We start from the raw sequence: 20000 nt of genomic DNA on the forward strand, positions 1-20000 counted from the left end.
TAATTAGCCTGAGATAATAATAAGAAAAGGGACAACAAGTACTCATGAATAACTGGCACAAAGTATCAAAAACACAACTTTAGGCGAGTGGAAATAGTTTGTGTGTGTTAGCATGTAGCGTTGTTACAAGCTAACACAACGCTACATGCTAACCATGCTAACAACGCTACATGCTAACCATGCTAACGACGCTACATGCTAACCATGCTAACGACGCTACATGCTAACCATGCTAACGACGCTACATGCTAACAACATGGTAGTTTTGTGAATATTTGAACCAAAACAATGTTCTTATATTTGTGTTTATTACTCACTTGGTCCAGAAGGTTGAGTCGGTCGTGAAAAACTCTCTAAATATTCATATTTGCAAACACGTCGAATCAAAACTATTGAAAGTGTTTGAAGGTTAAAGTGAGAGTTTGTTACTTTATTTTGTATTTTCACCTTCAAGGATTTATACTTTGTTTCCTCAATCTTATGTTATGTTATTTACGTTGTAATCAACATTATAACCTGAATTAAAAGTATTTTCCTGCCTGTAGCATAAAACTCTTTCATATTATTTTAGTTTACATTATTTTTAATACATTGTTTTTCATTTCCTGTCGTCCAAATATTGACTCAATATTTCGTTGATAAATCATAGGTTTTTAAACTTGTACATTCATGTTTATAATCTTTGAATAATCAAAGTGTAAAAGATTTTAATTTTAATTTTAACCAAAGAAAAGCGCTGTTAGCAACATGCTAGGCTAGCAAGTACACGATTCAGTTTGAGGTCAAGAAACAAACTATAAATCATAATGTGCTTAAAGTTGCTTGAGATCTTGGCTCCTGCAAAGGTTTGAATGATGCCTGAGATGTAAAGAAAAAGACAAAAACTTGTTTTTAGAAGCGTTACAGTGTTGGATCGAAATTATATGAAAAAAATACATTTTATATTTTATCAAATAAGTTGTAAAACATGGAGGGAATAATCCTGGTAAATCATTCATATATTGAAATATTTGTGATTTTTCTGCTCATGTTCTCAGTGAAAAGTATATTTTCTTTGACTTTGAAACAAGATTTATTGAATCAATGGCGACTTTAAATACTGGACAGATGACGAGCGTCAGAAACACCGACAGAGAACTGGGACGACCTCGTTTGTTTGTTTATCGAAGTGATTCTATTCATGACATTGAGATGAACTGTAGACTATATTTCCAAGTCAAACACAAATAAATGTGCTTCTTATTTAAAGAGGCAAAAATCTTTCAATTCTGTGATTGACGTCCAGTGATGCTAACATGCTAACGTAGCTTCGTGGACACATGTTTCAAACAGGACTTTTTTTTAAATCCTGGCTTCTCTTCCACGGAGCACCATGGCCTCTGACTTTAATGTCCTGCGAGCGATTGAAGGCGCGTCCAACACGTCTGGTGTGTACTACCCGTGATATTGACTCGATCAGGGATTTTAAATAAAACCGCTGGACGCCAACATCCCGAGGATAAACTACCCGACGATAAGTGGTTTCCATCAGAAACACCTCAAATAGTTTGAAGCTATTTGGATTCTTCTCCAAACATTCGTCTTGGCAGCGCAGACTCGAGGTGCGGAGATGTTTTGTCAGGAAGCGGCGTGACGCCCGCGGGGCGAGGGCGGGGGTGTATTTGCATGGAGGCCCGAGGGCAGGGAGTCCATCCTGGTCTAGAACGAGTCCTGGAGCTTCAACTAACTCACTTCTCCGTGTCGTAGATAAAGACTGAGGACGTCCAGCGCTCGCCTCACGCCACCACGTGTCACCTGACCTCAGCCTTGCCCGGGGGTCAGATGTCAGGGGTAGGACAGTCATGTGTTCGCGTCCCAGAGTCAACATCCTGGTCCCCCTGCGGCGCTTTCCGCTCCTCTGGGGTAGAAACGTGGATCTTTAAGTCAACTCTTAACTATGTTGACCCAATAACACCGGCGTGCTGAACTAATACATTAAAATGTTGACGAGAGGAAATAACTGACTTTCTCCTCAGTTTACTGAGAGTCAACAAGAGTCTGAGACGCTCGGGATTTAGACGTTCATTAAGTTTCTAAAGTATTTCCAGATTCTGATGAAAACATAAAAAGAGCTGATGGTGTTTTTACTCCTTTTTCTTCCTATATTTATGTTGTTACGACGTATTTTAAATGACTTTTTTTTACTCTTGTTTAAGAGATAAATCATAAAAGTTTCATCATAACATAAAGTTGCATTTACACTTCATCCATGTTGATACAAAACACAGAATATATTATGAACAAATAATTTATATTACATTTTAGGGTCAAGAAACAAATATTTGAGTTGTTTATCACATCAGTATGTGTGAATGGTTGAATTTCCCCTCGCGGGACTAATAAGGGATTCTAAAAAGTAAAAAAAAAAAAGTAATACTGGTTTAATGTACATAATATATTGATACAAATAACAATGAAAAGGTTTTAAACGAGATTTAAAAAGAATCATCAGAAACACGTACTTAAATATAACGCAGCAAAAATCGACGCATTTAGTTTCGTGTAAATACAAAATAATCATTAAAAAATAAAATCGTTTATAAATATATCTTTAATAACATGATCACACATAGGATTAAAGTTGACATAGACTTACATTTTAATCTGGGCTTTAAAAATTATGTTTTTTCAATATATATAAAATTAACCACCGCGCTTGTTTTACCGTAATATTTTCGCAATTTGGGAGTCAATTATCTTCCCGCGCTTGATCCTTGTCGGGATAGTTACGGTAAAAACGTGGAGATAGAAAGTAAAAAGAAAACAAGAGTCAAGTTCTTTCCTTTTTCATCTCGTGTAAGTCATTTATCAACTTATGTAAGTATTTTATTAACTCGTTTAAGTCATGTATCAACTAATGTAAGTCATGTTTATTATTGAGTTCGTTTATTAAAGTTCGCTAATGCGTCGCACGTCAGTGACGCACCCGGAAGAAAACTTTATATAATTATCATTTTTATTCACTTAACGAGTCAATATCGTCTTGACTTCAATGACGTTTATTATAAATGGTTCTTGTGAAAGTAAAACTCTTTTAAAGCAGTATATTCGTGTATATATTAAAGTGTTAAATGTTAATATATTAAAATAAAATGTTAAATAAAATGTTAATGAATAACAATAAGTTATTATTAACATTATGATTGTTTCTCCAGGATCTCGCGTCTCTTCACCCGATGCAGCAGCTGGTTCTGATGCCTACGTCACTTCCGTCCTCCTCGCCCTTCCTTCTCTCGCAGAACCACAGCAGCCAGAGTAGGTCGAGGGTTCGAGTCCCGCAGCAGCGAGTGTGAACTTTAACCTTTGACCTCTTTTATTACGTTATACTTTTACATTTGACACAGTTTATTATGACATAAATATAATAATTCATTTAAATTTAAATACATTTGCGTTTGATGTTTTTTATATTTAAAAAATCAAGTGAAATAAAATATATTAAAAATGCATTTTCTTCCTCAGTAAAAAACATTAAAAAGAATAAAACTAAAAAATTAAATGAAGACAGAAGATTATTTTATTGATTCATTGATTAATTAATTTATTGATTGATTTCTTGATTTCTTGATTCATTGATTTATTGATTGATTTATTTACCTATTTATTTATTATTGATTGATTGATTGATTTATTGATTGATTTTAGCTTTGCCGGCTCTTCTAACAGTCACTGTATATCATTGAATGACTATCAACTCTTATTTGACAAGAGAAGAAGAACAACGACAATCTTCTTCTGGTCCTGCAGGTCTTCTCCAGCAGAACATGTTGTCTCTCCCGGGTCAGAGTCAAGGTGGACTCTTGCAGCACCAGCCGGGTCTGGCTCTGACTCCACAGGTACAGTTTTCTCAAGATTCTGGATCAATAATCAATAATGATGATCTAACACGAGGACCATGTGGTTCCAGGCCATGAGCCGCACGGGTCTGGGGGGTCCGACCATGGAGACCCACATGGACATGTCTCACCTGCAGATGCCGAAGCACATGTCCGTCCCTCACGACGAGCCCAGCGACCTGGAGGAGCTGGAACAGTTCGCCAAGGCCTTCAAGCAGCGGCGCATCAAGCTGGGCTTCACGCAGGTAGCAGGTGTTCCGGGGTCGAAGGTCGTGTGAAGGTGAAGCGTGACTGAAGATGATGCTCCTCAGGGCGACGTGGGTCTGGCCATGGGGAAGCTCTACGGGAACGACTTCAGCCAGACGACCATCTCGCGCTTCGAGGCTCTCAACCTGAGCTTCAAGAACATGTGCAAACTCAAGCCTCTGCTGGAGAAGTGGCTCAGTGACGCAGGTACGTGGACCTCCTGTCAATCAAACGTGGACCTCCTGTCAATCAACCGCGGACCTCCTGTCAATCAAACGTGCACCTGTCAATCAACTGTGGGCCTCCTGTCAATCAAACGTGGACCTCCTGTCAATCAACCGCGGACCTCCTGTCAATCAAACGTGCATCTGTCAATCAACTGTGGGCCTCCTGTCAATCAAACGTGGACCTCCTGTCAATCAAACGTGGACCTCCTGTCAATCAATCGTGGACCTCTTGTCAATCAACCGTGGGCCTCCTGTCAATCAACCGTGGACCTCCTGTCAATCAACCGTGGACCTCCTGTCAATCAAACGTGGACCTCCTGTCAATCAACCGCGGACCTCCTGTCAAACAACCGCGGACCTCCTGTACACAATATTCAATACCTCACGTTATACTGCGTCAAGTACAATCAATATTCAATACCTCACGTTATACTGCGTCAAGTACAAACAATATTCAATACCTCACGTTATACTGCGTCAAGTACAATCAATATTCAATACCTCACGTTATACTGCATCAAGTACAAACAATATTCAATACGTCACGTTATACTGCGTCAAGTACAAACAATATTCAATACCTCACGTTATACTGCGTCAAGTACAAACAATATTCAATACCTCACGTTATACTGCGTCAAGTACAAACAATATTCAATACCTCACGTTATACTGCGTCAAGTACAAACAATATTCAATACCTCACGTTATACTGCGTCAAGTACAAACAATATTCAATACCTCACGTTATACTGCGTCAAGTACAAACAATATTCAATACCTCACGTTATACTGCGTCAAGTACAAACAATATTCAATACCTCATGTTATACTGCGTCAAGTACAAACAATATTCAATACCTCATGTTATACTGCGTCAAGTACAAACAATATTCAATACCTCACGTTATACTGCGTCAAGTACAAACAATATTCAATACCTCACGTTATACTGCGTCAAGTACAAACAATATTCAATACCTCATGTTATACTGCGTCAAGTACAAACAATATTCAATACGTCACGTTATACTGCGTCAAGTACAAACAATATTCAATACCTCACGTTATACTGCGTCAAGTACAAACAATATTCAATACCTCACGTTGTGCGGCGATGTTCTTGAAAGACTTTAGTGACTTCTTATCTTCCATTATTCAAATGGAATCTGTTCTTATTCTTGGAGACTTTAATCTTCATGTTGATGACGTCACATCTTGTTCTGCTAAAGAACTTTGAACTTTAACAGAAGCTTTAATTTTGAGCAACATGTTTCTGAACCCACTCATCAAAAAGGCCACATTTTAGACTTAGTTTTTACTCTTGGCCTGAACATTTCTAATGTATCTGTACATGATGTCCATCTGAGTGATCATTCTCTGTTTAACCTGGACTTCATCCCTGAACCTAAGCCTTTGAAAGTTAGGTCTCAGAGGCGTGTCATCTCAGCTGATACTGCAGACAGTTTTTCTGCTATGTTTGACCGTCTTTCCTTTGATGACTGCCCAGACTTGGACAGTTTGATTCACTGTTTCACTGATCATTGTGTTGAAATACTGGATCAAGTGGCACCTGTTAAATCAAACTTGAAAATTCAGAAAAAACGGTGCCCTTGGACAAATGAAGATCTCCTGAGTCTGAAGAGACTTTGTGGAAAGACTGAGCGTCTCTGGAAGTCTACTAAACTTGAGGTGCACAGACTTCACCTCAGGGATCTGATGTCTTCTTACAATGAGATGGTAGAAACTGCTAGATCTGATTACATCAGAAAACTGGTAGCAGCAAATAGGAAAAACCCCAAAGTTTTGTTTGACACGATTAATTCTCTCGTGTCTCCTGCTCCTCAAATCACGCCTGTCTTCTGTGAAGCTGACAGCAATGCATTGTTGAGATTTTTCATTGACAAAATTAAATTGATCAAAGAGAAAATCTCTCCCCCTTTGTTTGGAACCCCTACTGTCTCTGAGCCCCTCTCCTCCTCTTGGTCCTCCTTCACTGCTGTATCTTTGGGTGATATTTCGGCACTAGTAAACAAGATGAAACCATTCTCTTGCTCAGATGACGTCCTTCCTTGTAGGCTTTTTATCAAAGTATTTGATGTAATTGGCCCCTGGGTTACCAATATGGTGAACCTCTCCCTTTCCACAGGGGTTTTTCCCAATGCATTTAAACATGCCATTGTGGAGCCTCTGCTCAAAAAACCAGGCTTAGACCCAACTGACCTCAGTAATTTCAGGCCTATTTCTAAGCTCCCTTTCTTGTCCAAGATCTTGGAGAAGGTTGTGTCTGAGCAGCTGTTCCTGGATCAGAGCGACATCCATGAGAAGTTTCAGTCTGGCTTCCGTAAACATCACTCTACGGAGACAGCTTTACTGAAAGTGTCCAGTGACATCATGATGTCGGCTGACTCTGGTAAATTCACTGTTCTGGTTCTCTTGGATCTGTCCTCAGCCTTTGACACAGTTGATCACCAGATCCTGCTGAGAAGACTGAGGGATGAAGACTGTCTGGGTCTGTGTTAGAATGGTTCTCATCTTACCTTTCTGGGCGCAGTTTTAGTGTATCTGCCAATCAAATGAGGTCTGAATCGGCAGATCTGTTGTGTGGAGTCCCTCAAGGTTCTGTTCTGGGTCCTTTATTGTTTTTGCTGTACTTGATTCCCCTCGGTAAAATCATTCAGAGATTTCCAGATGTTTCTTATCACATGTTTGCTGATGACATCCAGCTCTACTGCTCTGTTGATCCAACTGAGCCCCAGAGGCTGAACTTAGTCAATTGTTGCTAGAAATCCAACAATGAGTGAAAACACTTTACAGCTAAATGTGGACAAAACTGAAACTCTGGTGATTGTTGATGATAAGATTCCAGGGTTGAGTCAGTACTTGAGTGACTTATGTCAGTCTGTCAAACTGAGCCTGAGAAACCTGGGTGTTGTATTTGATAAAGACATGTCTCTTGTTCAACACTGAAGAAAACTGACCAGAAACTGTTTCCTTCAACTGAGAAAAATCTCTAAACTTAGGAAAATGTTGTCGGAAGATGATCTGGATCTTATAATCCATGCGTTTGTTTCTTCTCGTCTGGACTATTGTAACAGTTTGTTTTCATGTCTTAACAAGAAGGATCGTCTCGCCTGCAGTTCATACTAAACTCTGCAGCCAGAATTCTGAGCCGCTCTAGTAGAAGAACTCACATTTCTCCGATCCTTAAAACTCTTCACTGGCTTCCAGTTTCTTTCAGGATCAACTTTAAAATTCTGGTTCTTACTTTCAGATCTATTCATGGTCAGACCTTCCATCAGTGATCTGATCCAGACTTACACCCCAGCTCGGGCTCTGAGGTCTGTGGATCAGAATCTACTTATGGTTCCTGAACTTCAGGACCAGAGGAGAGAAATATTTTCAGGCTGTTGCTCCTAAGCTTTGGAACGATCTTCTCTCTCTTTGCTCTTGATGATCTACTGACTCCTTTAAGAAACATCTGTGTTTGATGATCTACTGACTCCTTTAAGAAACATCTTAAGACGTTTCTATTTGTTCAGGCTTTTCCTTGAATTTCTGGAACTCCTGTGTTGTTCTCAGTATTATCTTGATCTTTAAAGTATGTACTTTTTTGAGTATTGTTTTGATTGTTTAAGCGCTTTGTGACCCTGGTCTCGAAAAGCGCTATATAAATAAATATTACTTACTTACTTAAAATAAATATTACTTATACTGCGTCAAGTACAAACAATATTCAATACCTCACGTTATACTGCGTCAAGTACAATCAATATTCAATACCTCACGTTATACTGTGTCAAGTACAATCAATATTCAATACCTCACGTTATACTGCGTCAAGTACAATCAATATTCAATACCTCACGTTATACTGCGTCAAGTACAATCAATATTCAATACCTCACGTTATACTGCGTCAAGTACAAACAATATTCAATACCTCACGTTATACTGCGTCAAGTACAATCAATATTCAATACCTCACGTTATACTGCGTCAAGTACAAACAATATTCAATACCTCACGTTATACTGCGTCAAGTACAATCAATATTCAATACCTCACGTTATACTGCGTCAAGTACAAACAATATTCAATACGTCACGTTATACTGCGTCAAGTACAAACAATATTCAATACCTCACGTTATACTGCGTCAAGTACAAACAATATTCAATACCTCACGTTATACTGCGTCAAGTACAAACAATATTCAATACCTCACGTTATACTGCGTCAAGTACAATCAATATTCAATACCTCACGTTATACTGCGTCAAGTACAATCAATATTCAATACCTCACGTTATACTGCGTCAAGTACAAACAATATTCAATACCTCATGTTATACTGCGTCAAGTACAAACAATATTCAATACCTCACGTTATACTGCGTCAAGTACAAACAATATTCAATACCTCACGTTATACTGCGTCAAGTACAAACAATATTCAATACCTCACGTTATACTGCGTCAAGTACAAACAATATTCAATACCTCACGTTATACTGCGTCAAGTACAAACAATATTCAATACCTCACGTTATACTGCGTCAAGTACAAACAATATTCAATACCTCACGTTATACTGCGTCAAGTACAAACAATATTCAATACCTCACGTTATACTGCGTCAAGTACAATCAATATTCAATACCTCACGTTATACTGCGTCAAGTACAATCAATATTCAATACCTCACGTTATACTGCGTCAAGTACAAACAATATTCAATACCTCACGTTATACTGCGTCAAGTACAATCAATATTCAATACCTCACATTATACTGCGTCAAGTACAAACAATATTCAATACCTCACGTTATACTGCGTCAAGTACAATCAATATTCAATACCTCATGTTATACTGCGTCAAGTACAAACAATATTCTTATTTTAAGTCATTAGAATAAGACATTATTATTGTTTCAATGCTTCAATGTTCAAAGAAACACTTCCTGACTCGTCATGTGACTCGTAGTTAAAACTACATGTAACTTATTTAATGAAGTTAAACATCACATATTTGTATTAAAGTACACAAATCATGTCGTTCACTGTGATCGTCTTGAACTGGTTCAGTTGAACCTGTGTCTTGAGAAAACTTTCAATAAAGTTGAATTGAATGGGAGGAGACGGTTGTCATGGCAACACTTACATTTATCGTCGTGACGACGAGAATCTCACAAACACACTCGGACGAGGTGAAGCCAGAAGCAAACAAACAAACCTTGTTTATTTGTTTGCTTCTGTGTTTCTGGTTTGAACAAACATGACAAACACAGAGTTATTGACGACGAGTATTGATCGTGTGACTCTGACTCGCCTGCACAACACACACAGATGCTTGTTGTTCTGAAGCAACACAATGTTTTTAACTGTGATCGGAAAACACTTTTAAATGTCATTCAATTAACAAATATACAAAGTTTTATACTTTTATATCTGAAGTTCTGAACAAAAAATATTTCCAGTAGAAAATTATATAAAACAATTATAAAGTTATTTAACAAATACAAATGTTTTCTTTCCATCAATGATATTTCAAATGCTAAAAAATGAGGTGATAAATGTCGGTAAATAATATTTAAAAAATAGCGAAGTTTCTCCCGAAGTTTTCTGTTTAACCCTCGTTGACTCGGTTTGTTGACGTTCGGCCCGAAGCGTCGCTTCACCATCTTGTTGTTGACTCGTCGCCGCGAGCGAATCCTGCGTCGCTAGCGATCAAACAGCCTGGAGCGGCGGGATTAAGACGCGCCTGAGTCACGAATCAGACGCGAACGAGTCGTTTGTTTACAAACGTCTTCAAACACTCGTCCAACTGAAGACGCCGGCGCTAGCTCGCTCACGCCGGCTAGCTCGCTCACGCCGGCGCTAGCTCGCTCACGCCGGCTAGCTCGCTCACGCCGGCTAGCTCGCTCACGCCGGCTAGCTCGCTCACGCCGGCTAGCTCGCTCACGCCGGCTAGCTCGCTCACGCCGGCTAGCTCGCTCACGCCGGCTAGCTCGCTCACGCCGGCTAGCTCGCTCACGCCGGCTAGCTCGCTCACGCCGGCTAGCTCGCTCACGCCGGCTAGCTCGCTCACGCCGGCTAGCTCGCTCACGCCGGCTAGCTCGCTCACGCCGGCTAGCTCGCTCACGCCGGCTAGCTCGCTCACGCCGGCTAGCTCGCTCACGCCGGCTAGCTCGCTCACGCCGGCTAGCTCGCTCACGCCGGCTAGCTCGCTCACGCCGGCGCTAGCTCGCTCACGCCGGCTAGCTCGCTCACGCCGGCTAGCTCGCTCACGCCGGCTAGCTCGCTCACGCCGGCTAGCTCGCTCACGCCGGCTAGCTCGCTCACGCCGGCTAGCTCGCTCACGCCGGCTAGCTCGCTCACGCCGGCTAGCTCGCTCACGCCGGCTAGCTCGCTCACGCCGGCGCTAACCCTCGCGCCGGCGCTAACCCTCGCGCCGGCGCTAACCCTCGCGCCGGCGCTAACCCTCGCGCCGGCGCTAACCCTCGCGCCGGCGCTAACCCTCGCGCCGGCGCTAACCCTCGCGCCGGCGCTAACCCTCGCGCCGGCGCTAACCCTCGCGCGCGAAGGTGTGAGTCTGGTGTCTGACGTCCTGTTGTCGGCGCAGAAAACTCGCCGTCGGACGGGATGAGTAACACCTCGTCGCTGCCGCCGCTGATGGAAGGTTACGGACGGAAGCGCAAGAAGAGGACGAGCATCGAGACCAACATCAAGCTGACGCTGGAGAAGCGTTTCCTGGACGTGAGTTCTCGCCTTTCGCAGCTAACATGGACCTAGCATGATGCCGCTAATGCTAGCCTAACACCGTTACACTAGCTGGCATCTCAGTGCTAATGGTTATTTTTTTAAAAAGAAAGTTTTTGTTTTAAAGTTAAAAAACAGACTTTCACGTTACATGTTAGCATGTCAGCATATTAGCATGTCAGCATGTTAGCATATCAGCATGTTAGCATGTCAGCATGTTAGCATGTTAGCATGTTAGCATGTCAGCATGTTAGCATGTTAGCATGTCAGCATGTCAGCATGTTAGCATGTCAGCATGTTAGCATGTCAGCATGTCGGCATGTTAGCATGTTATCATGTCAGCATGTTGGCATGTTAGCATGTCATCATGTCAGCATGTTAGCATGTCAGCATGTTAGCATGTTAGCATGTCAGCATGTTAGCATGTTAGCATGTCAGCATGTTAGCATGATAGCATGTGATCATGTCAGCATGTTAGCATGTCAACATGTCGGCATGTTAGCATGTCAGCATGTCGGCATGTTAGCATGTTATCATGTCAGCATGTTAACATGTTAGCATGTCAGCATGTTAGCATGTCAGCATGTCGGCATGTTAGCATGTTATCATGTCAGCATGTTAGCATGTTAGCATGTCAGCATGTCAGCATGTTAACATGTTAGCATGTTATCATGTCAGCATGTTAGCATGTCAGCATGTCGGCATGTTAGCATGTTATCATGTCAGCATGTTAGCATGTTAGCATGTCAGCATGTTGGCATGTCATCATGTCAGCATGTTAACATGTTAGCATGTCAGCATGTTAGCATGTTAGCATGTCAGCATGTTGGCATGTCATCATGTCAGCATGTTAGCATGTCAGCATGTTAGCATGTTAGCATGTCAGCATGTTAGCATGTTAGCATGTCAGCATGTTAGCATGTCATCATGTCAGCATGTTAGCATGTCAGCATGTTAGCATGTCAGCATGTTAGCATGATAGCATGTCAGCATGTTAGCATGATAGCATGTCAGCATGTTAGCATGTCAGCATGTTAGCATGATAGCATGTCAGCATGTTAGCATGTCAGCATGTTAGCATGTCAGCATGTTAGCATGATAGCATGTCAGCATGTCAGCATGTTAGCATGATAGCATGTTAGCATGTTAGCATGATAGCATGTCAGCATGTCAGCATGTTAGCATGTCAGCATGTTAGCATGTTAGCATGTCAGCATGTTAGCATGTTAGCATGATAGCATGTTAGCATGTTAGCATGATAGCCGTCAAGAAAGAAGGAACGAACCTAAAAGAGATGAAATAATATCACAACATAGATAATTAAAAATATCATTAACATATAAAAATGATAAAAGTGATTTTAAAGGTAAAAAAGCATCAAAAACGGTTCAGTGACTCGAATCCCTCGACCGTCAGAATCCAAAACCCAACTCGGAGGAGATCACGCTGATCTCAGAGCAGCTGTCCATGGAGAAGGAGGTGGTTCGGGTCTGGTTCTGTAACCGGCGCCAGAAGGAGAAGAGAATCTACTGCCCAGTGACCAGCATCAAGAACCAGAGCTACACCTCCAGGATGGTGAGTCAGAGTCACTGTTGAGTCAGAGTCACTCATGAGTCAGAGTCGCTGGTGAGTCAGAGTCACTGTTGAGTCAGAGTCGCTGCTGAGTCAGAGTCACTCATGAGTCAGAGTCACTGTTGAGTCAGAGTCGTTCATGAGTCAGAAGAGTCGTTCACGAGTCAGAAGAGTCGTTCATGAGTCAGAAGAGTCGTTCATGAGTCAGAAGAGTCGTTCATGAGTCAGAAGAGTCGTTCACGAGTCAGAAGAGTCGTTCACGAGTCAGAAGAGTCGTTCACGAGTCAGAAGAGTCGTTCATGAGTCAGAAGAGTCGTTCATGAGTCAGAAGAGTCGTTCACGAGTCAGAAGAGTCGTTCATGAGTCAGAAGAGTCGTTCATGAGTCAGAAGAGTCGTTCATGAGTCAGAAGAGTCGTTCACGAGTCAGAAGAGTCGTTCATGAGTCAGAAGAGTCGTTCATGAGTCAGAAGAGTCGTTCACGAGTCAGAAGAGTCGTTCATGAGTCAGAAGAGTCGTTCATGAGTCAGAAGAGTCGTTCATGAGTCAGAAGAGTCGTTCACGAGTCAGAAGAGTCGTTCATGAGTCAGAAGAGTCGTTCACGAGTCAGAAGAGTCGTTCATGAGTCAGAAGAGTCGTTCATGAGTCAGAAGAGTCGTTCATGAGTCAGAAGAGTCGTTCACGAGTCAGAAGAGTCGTTCATGAGTCAGAAGAGTCGTTCACGAGTCAGAAGAGTCGTTCACGAGTCAGAAGAGTCGTTCATGAGTCAGAAGAGTCGTTCATGAGTCAGAAGAGTCGTTCACGAGTCAGAAGAGTCGTTCACGAGTCAGAAGAGTCGTTCATGAGTCAGAAGAGTCGTTCACGAGTCAGAAGAGTCGTTCACGAGTCAGAAGAGTCGTTCATGGGTCAGAAGAGTCGTTCATGAGTCAGAAGAGTCGTTCATGAGTCAGAAGAGTCGTTCATGAGTCAGAAGAGTCGTTCACGAGTCAGAAGAGTCGTTCATGAGTCAGAAGAGTCGTTCACGAGTCAGAAGAGTCGTTCATGAGTCAGAAGAGTCGTTCATGAGTCAGAAGAGTCGTTCATGAGTCAGAAGAGTCGTTCATGAGTCAGAAGAGTCGTTCATGAGTCAGAAGAGTCGTTCATGAGTCAGAAGAGTCGTTCATGAGTCAGAAGAGTCGTTCATGAGTCAGAAGAGTCGTTCACGAGTCAGAAGAGTCGTTCACGAGTCAGAAGAGTCGTTCACGAGTCAGAAGAGTCGTTCATGAGTCAGAAGAGTCGTTCACGAGTCAGAAGAGTCGTTCATGAGTCAGAAGAGTCGTTCATGAGTCAGAAGAGTCGTTCACGAGTCAGAAGAGTCGTTCATGAGTCAGAAGAGTCGTTCATGAGTCAGAAGAGTCGTTCATGAGTCAGAAGAGTCGTTCACGAGTCAGAAGAGTCGTTCATGAGTCAGAAGAGTCGTTCATGAGTCAGAAGAGTCGTTCACGAGTCAGAAGAGTCGTTCATGAGTCAGAAGAGTCGTTCATGAGTCAGAAGAGTCGTTCATGAGTCAGAAGAGTCGTTCATGAGTCAGAAGAGTCGTTCATGAGTCAGAAGAGTCGTTCACGAGTCAGAAGAGTCGTTCACGAGTCAGAAGAGTCGTTCACGAGTCAGAAGAGTCGTTCATGAGTCAGAAGAGTCGTTCATGAGTCAGAAGAGTCGTTCATGAGTCAGAAGAGTCGTTCATGAGTCAGAAGAGTCGTTCACGAGTCAGAAGAGTCGTTCATGAGTCAGAAGAGTCGTTCATGAGTCAGAAGAGTCGTTCATGAGTCAGAAGAGTCGTTCATGAGTCAGAAGAGTCGTTCATGAGTCAGAAGAGTCGTTCACGAGTCAGAAGAGTCGTTCACGAGTCAGAAGAGTCGTTCACGAGTCAGAAGAGTCGTTCATGAGTCAGAAGAGTCGTTCACGAGTCAGAAGAGTCGTTCATGAGTCAGAAGAGTCGTTCATGAGTCAGAAGAGTCGTTCACGAGTCAGAAGAGTCGTTCATGAGTCAGAAGAGTCGTTCATGAGTCAGAAGAGTCGTTCATGAGTCAGAAGAGTCGTTCACGAGTCAGAAGAGTCGTTCATGAGTCAGAAGAGTCGTTCATGAGTCAGAAGAGTCGTTCACGAGTCAGAAGAGTCGTTCATGAGTCAGAAGAGTCGTTCATGAGTCAGAAGAGTCGTTCATGAGTCAGAAGAGTCGTTCATGAGTCAGAAGAGTCGTTCATGAGTCAGAAGAGTCGTTCACGAGTCAGAAGAGTCGTTCACGAGTCAGAAGAGTCGTTCACGAGTCAGAAGAGTCGTTCATGAGTCAGAAGAGTCGTTCATGAGTCAGAAGAGTCGTTCATGAGTCAGAAGAGTCGTTCATGAGTCAGAAGAGTCGTTCACGAGTCAGAAGAGTCGTTCATGAGTCAGAAGAGTCGTTCATGAGTCAGAAGAGTCGTTCATGAGTCAGAAGAGTCGTTCACGAGTCAGAAGAGTCGTTCATGAGTCAGAAGAGTCGTTCACGAGTCAGAAGAGTCGTTCACGAGTCAGAAGAGTCGTTCATGAGTCAGAAGAGTCGTTCATGAGTCAGAAGAGTCGTTCACGAGTCAGAAGAGTCGTTCACGAGTCAGAAGAGTCGTTCATGAGTCAGAAGAGTCGTTCATGAGTCATGTCTCCAGGTCTCTGCCTCCAGATCCTACAGTCCTCTGACTCCAGGTGCAGGTGAGTCGGACTCGTCCGCGTGTGACTCGAGTCACATTCTAACGATTCTTCTCCTGCAGTTTCTTCAAACTCGTCTCCGAACAGTTTGAGTCGTGAAGCTTCTCCGAACTCCTCGCTGCCCATCAACCCCGTGACCTACAGCACGCCCGGGTGAGCCCGCCGACCTCGCCTTGACCTCGCCTTGACCTGACCTGACCTGACCTGACCTCGCCTTGACCTGACCTGACCTCGCCTTGACCTGACCTGACCTGACCTCGCCTTGACCTGACCTGACCAGCGACGCCGAGTCTGAGGATTAATGAGAAGCAACTCGACTAGTTTCACTAAAACTAATGAGAAGCAACTCGACTAGTTTCACTAAAACTAATGAGAAGCAACTCGACTAGTTTCACTAAAACTAATGAGAAGCAACTCGACTAGTTTCACTAAAACTAATGAGAAGCAACTCGACTAGTTTCACTAAAACTAATGAGAAGCAACTCGACTAGTTTCACTAAAACTAATGAGAAGCAACTCGACTAGTTTCACTAAAACTAATGAGAAGCAACTCGACTAGTTTCACTAAAACTAATGAGAAGCAACTCGACTAGTTTCACTAAAACTAATGAGAAGCAACTCGACTAGTTTCACTAAAACTAATGAGAAGCAACTCGACTAGTTTCACTAAAACTAATGAGAAGCAACTCGACTAGTTTCACTAAAACTAATGAGAAGCAACTCGACTAGTTTCACTAAAACTAATGAGAAGCAACTCGACTAGTTTCACTAAAACTAATGAGAAGCAACTCGACTAGTTTCACTAAAACTAATGAGAAGCAACTCGACTAGTTTCACTAAAACTAATGAGAAGCAACTCGACTAGTTTCACTAAAACTAATGAGAAGCAACTCGACTAGTTTCACTAAAACTAATGAGAAGCAACTCGACTAGTTTCACTAAAACTAATGAGAAGCAACTCGACTAGTTTCACTAAAACTAATGAGAAGCAACTCGACTAGTTTCACTAAAACTAATGAGAGAAAAGAAGAAAAAGTCGTGAAATTAAAGACTTTTCATCGGAAGAAAAGTCCTGATGATCGTCGAGAAAAAAGCATTTTTGCATCAAAAGTCGTAAAAAAGTCTTTTATCAACGAAAGTGTAAAATTCCAAAGTAAAGATTATGAAACAAAAACTTTAAACTCAAGCGTTTAAGTCAAAATGATTTTAAAATATCGAAGATTTAAAAAAAAAAAAATCCATTTCTGGCTTAAAAGTCATGATTTTAAAAAAAGTCTCAATTGTGACAAAAAGTCAAAATAGTCGGATTGAAAAGTTATGAAGAAAAAATGTTAATTAATCAGAAAGAATTAAAAAGTCTTGTTTTACTAGAAAAACACAAACATTCAAAGTAACAAATTAATTCTGAAACAAAAGTACAAATGTTCGGTTAAAAGTCATGAAATAAGTCTTTTTTAAATGATTAACTTACTTTTTATTATACAAGTGTTTTTTTATTTAATCTTAGATTAAAATCAGGAGTTTTGACAATAAAGTCAGAAAACAAGTTTTATTTTCTCTTACTTAAGATAAAAAGAGACAAAAAAACATGATTTTAGTGTGAAGTTGTAAATAAAAATGTTTTAAAACCTGATCAAAGTTTTAAAAGTAGCTATTATTGAGTAATACTTCATTAATAACCAACGATGTTCATTGGTCTCCTCTCGTCCTCAGCTCGTGGTATCGCTCATGGAACGCCGCCGCCTATCATCACTGACTGTGAGGCTGAAACACGTGACTTTTCCATTTTCTTCTATTTATTTGGGGTTTTCAGAGCTTTCGGCACCGCGCGCCCCCTTGTGGCAGGAGGTGGAAACTCGCTCAGTGTTGATCGTTTGTTGATAATAATTCGGTCTTCAGTGGATCTTGAGTCACGAGTCGATGACGCACTTCGTGCCTAAATTCGAGTTTGGTTTTAATTTCATTGAAATCTTTTCTTCTGTTTTGATTCGCTGTGAGATGTTTTCAAGTTAATGATGAAGATTCTACTTTTATTTTTGTAGTTTTTCTTCCTGAACTATTTAATCTTGTAAATACATGTTTGAAATGTTCTTTTCAGGCCTTTTTTCCAAACTTTAATAAAGTGTTTGTTAAAAAACCAGGAGTCGAGAATATTTACATTTATTGATATAAAACAGGTTAAAAAAGGCGTCGGTTCGAGTCCCTCAGACGTCCTTGACCCTGGAGCAGAAGAAGGTGTTCATGTGTTGCTCAAAGGTTCTGGTCGGAGAATCGAACTCACCCTCGGGTTCTGGACGCTCGACCGCACCAGCCCTGAGCCTCTTTGTACACCAGCCTGGCCAGGAACTGCAGGACAAAGAACCAGAGTTGAAATCTTCATCATCTTCATCTTCATCTTCATCATCATCATCTTCATCATCATCATCTTCATGGTACCCACCAGGCAGGCGAGCAGGTCGGCCGAGATCAACATGTAGAAGACGTTGTTCCAGCCGGACGGAGAGATCACTCCAGCCAGGAGAGGACCCAGAGCAGCTCCTGCAGCAGAAGGTCACACATGAAGCAAACACACTCATACACACTCATACACACACACCATCTCAAAGACACACACCTCCAGAGAACTACGAGGGTGGTCATAATGTAACGGTCGACTCAAGGTACGAACCTACAGATCCAGTTCCGTCAATGATGGCCGTGACTGTAGAGAGAGCTCTGGAGTTTCCTCTCAGACTCTCGTGAGTTCCCTGAGGAGACAGAGGTGATGAAGACGAAGATGATGAAGATGATGAAGATGATGAAGATGATGATGAAGACGATGAAGATGATGATGATGAAGATGATGATGATGATGATGATGAAGATGACGATGAAGACCATGATGAAGAAGATGAAGATGATGACGATGACGACGAAGATGATGATGAGGATAAAGATGAAGATGATGAAGACCATGATGATGATGATGATGATGACGATGAAGACCATGATGATGAAGATGATGATGAAGATGACGATGAAGACCATGATGATGATGAAGATGATGATGAAGATGATGATAAAGATGATGACGATGATGAAGACGATGATAAAGATGATGATGATGAAGATGAAGATGATGATAAAGATGATAAAGATGATGAAGATGACGATGATGAAGATGTTGAGTGTTCAGGACTCACCAGGTCTGCAGACACAGCAGTGGTGATAAGAGCGTACGGACCGTTAACTAGACCTCCACACACCAGCAGCATCGCTGAAACACATCAAACACACAATGATGCACATAATGACACACACATAACACACACAAAGACCCACACGATGACACACACTCACCGATGGTGGTGGGCAGACTCTTCATGCCGACAGAGTTGTAGAGAAAGAGCTGAAGACAGAATGACATCAGAACTGACACCAGACCTGGAGACGAAGCACCAGCGTGTAGTGACGTGGACTCACCATGGGGGCAGCAAAGAGCAGCATGACGCAGCAGGTGGTGGCTCGTCCACCTGTGTAGTCCGACACCAGACCCGCCATGATGCCTCCTGCAGACCAGAGCAGTCCATCACAGACACGTCCAGAGGAACCTCAGAGGAACCTCAGAGGAACCTCAGAGGAACCTCAGATGAAACTCAGATGAAGCTCAGATGAAGCTCAGATGAAACTCAGATGAAGCTCAGATGAAGCTCAGATGAAGCTCTTGTGAACCTCAGATGAAGCTCAGGTGAAGCTCAGGTGAAGCTCAGGTGAAACTCAGGTGAAGCTCAGGTGAAGCTCAGGTAAAGCTCAGGTAAAGCTCAGGTAAAGCTCAGGTGAAGCTCAGGTAAAGCTCAGGTGAAGCTCAGGTGAAGCTCAGGTGAAGCTCAGGTGAAGCTCAGGTAAAGCTCAGGTAAAGCTCAGGTGAAGCTCAGGTAAAGCTCAGGTGAAGCTCAGGTGAAGCTCAGATGAAACTCAGATGAAACTCAGATGAACCTCAGGTAAAGCTAAGGTGAAGCTCAGGTGAATCTCAGGTAAAGCTCAGGTGAAGCTCAGGTAAAGCTCAGGTGAAGCTCAGGTAAAGCTCAGGTAAAGCTCAGGTGAAGCTCAGGTGAAGCTCAGGTGAAGCTCAGATGAAGCTCAGATGAAACTCAGATGAACCTCAGGTAAAGCTCAGGTGAAGCTCAGGTGAAGCTCAGGTGAAGCTCAGATGAAACTCAGATGAAACTCAGATGAACCTCAGGTAAAGCTCAGGTAAAGCTCAGGTAAAGCTCAGGTGAAGCTCAGGTGAAGCTCAGGTGAAGCTCAGGTGAAGCTCAGGTGAAGACACTCACCTACGATCCCGCCCACGTCGAAGAGCGTCGACATGTCCCCGGCTTCTTTAGCATCGAAGTGAGCTGTGGACATAATCATGTGACTGTGAGATCATGTGACTGTGAGATCATGTGACTGTGAGATCATGCGACGGTGAGGATCATGTGACTGTGAGATCATGTGACTGTGTGATCATGTGACTATGAGATCATGTGACTATGAGATCATGTGACTGTGAGATCATGTGACTATGAGATCATGTGACTGTGAGATCATGTGACTATGAGATCATGTGACTGTGAGATCAT

At 42.2% G+C, this 20000-nt stretch overlaps 2 protein-coding genes across 4 annotated transcripts in view; one reads left to right on the forward strand and one right to left on the reverse strand.

Moving 5' to 3' along the window:
• The window catches only part of pou2f3 (POU class 2 homeobox 3), a 24545-nt gene extending 7048 nt beyond the window's left edge, over positions 1-17497 (forward strand). Inside the window, exons 4-13 of the mRNA XM_087808034.1 lie at positions 1747-1830; positions 3195-3294; positions 3787-3875; positions 3947-4120; positions 4187-4328; positions 10975-11108; positions 12528-12686; positions 15360-15402; positions 15462-15552; positions 17113-17497. Coding sequence (XP_087664160.1) covers positions 1747-1830; positions 3195-3294; positions 3787-3875; positions 3947-4120; positions 4187-4328; positions 10975-11108; positions 12528-12686; positions 15360-15402; positions 15462-15552; positions 17113-17155 — 1059 coding nt within the window. The 3' untranslated portion in view covers positions 17156-17497. The remainder of the gene's footprint in view (positions 1-1746; positions 1831-3194; positions 3295-3786; positions 3876-3946; positions 4121-4186; positions 4329-10974; positions 11109-12527; positions 12687-15359; positions 15403-15461; positions 15553-17112) is intronic.
• Positions 17498-17543: 46 nt separating this feature from the next.
• The window catches only part of slc37a2 (solute carrier family 37 member 2), a 36792-nt gene continuing 34335 nt past the window's right edge, over positions 17544-20000 (reverse strand). For 2 of the 3 annotated variants that reach the window (XM_087808031.1, XM_087808030.1), the window contains exons 11-18: positions 19713-19775; positions 18862-18947; positions 18739-18787; positions 18582-18655; positions 18068-18146; positions 17840-17937; positions 17681-17745; positions 17544-17619 (exon numbers count right to left, since the gene is read on the reverse strand). In XM_087808031.1, coding sequence (XP_087664157.1) covers positions 17604-17619; positions 17681-17745; positions 17840-17937; positions 18068-18146; positions 18582-18655; positions 18739-18787; positions 18862-18947; positions 19713-19775 — 530 coding nt within the window. In that variant the 3' untranslated portion in view covers positions 17544-17603. Of the gene's footprint in view, positions 17620-17676; positions 17746-17839; positions 17938-18067; positions 18147-18581; positions 18656-18738; positions 18788-18861; positions 18948-19712; positions 19776-20000 lie in introns of those variants that run through there. The other variant, XM_087808032.1, reaches the window with a different exon arrangement.

The sequence above is a fragment of the Callionymus lyra genome, chromosome 14 (genome assembly GCF_982586985.1).
Source record: "Callionymus lyra chromosome 14, fCalLyr1.hap1.1, whole genome shotgun sequence".
NCBI classification, from domain to species: Eukaryota; Metazoa; Chordata; class Actinopteri; order Syngnathiformes; family Callionymidae; genus Callionymus; species Callionymus lyra.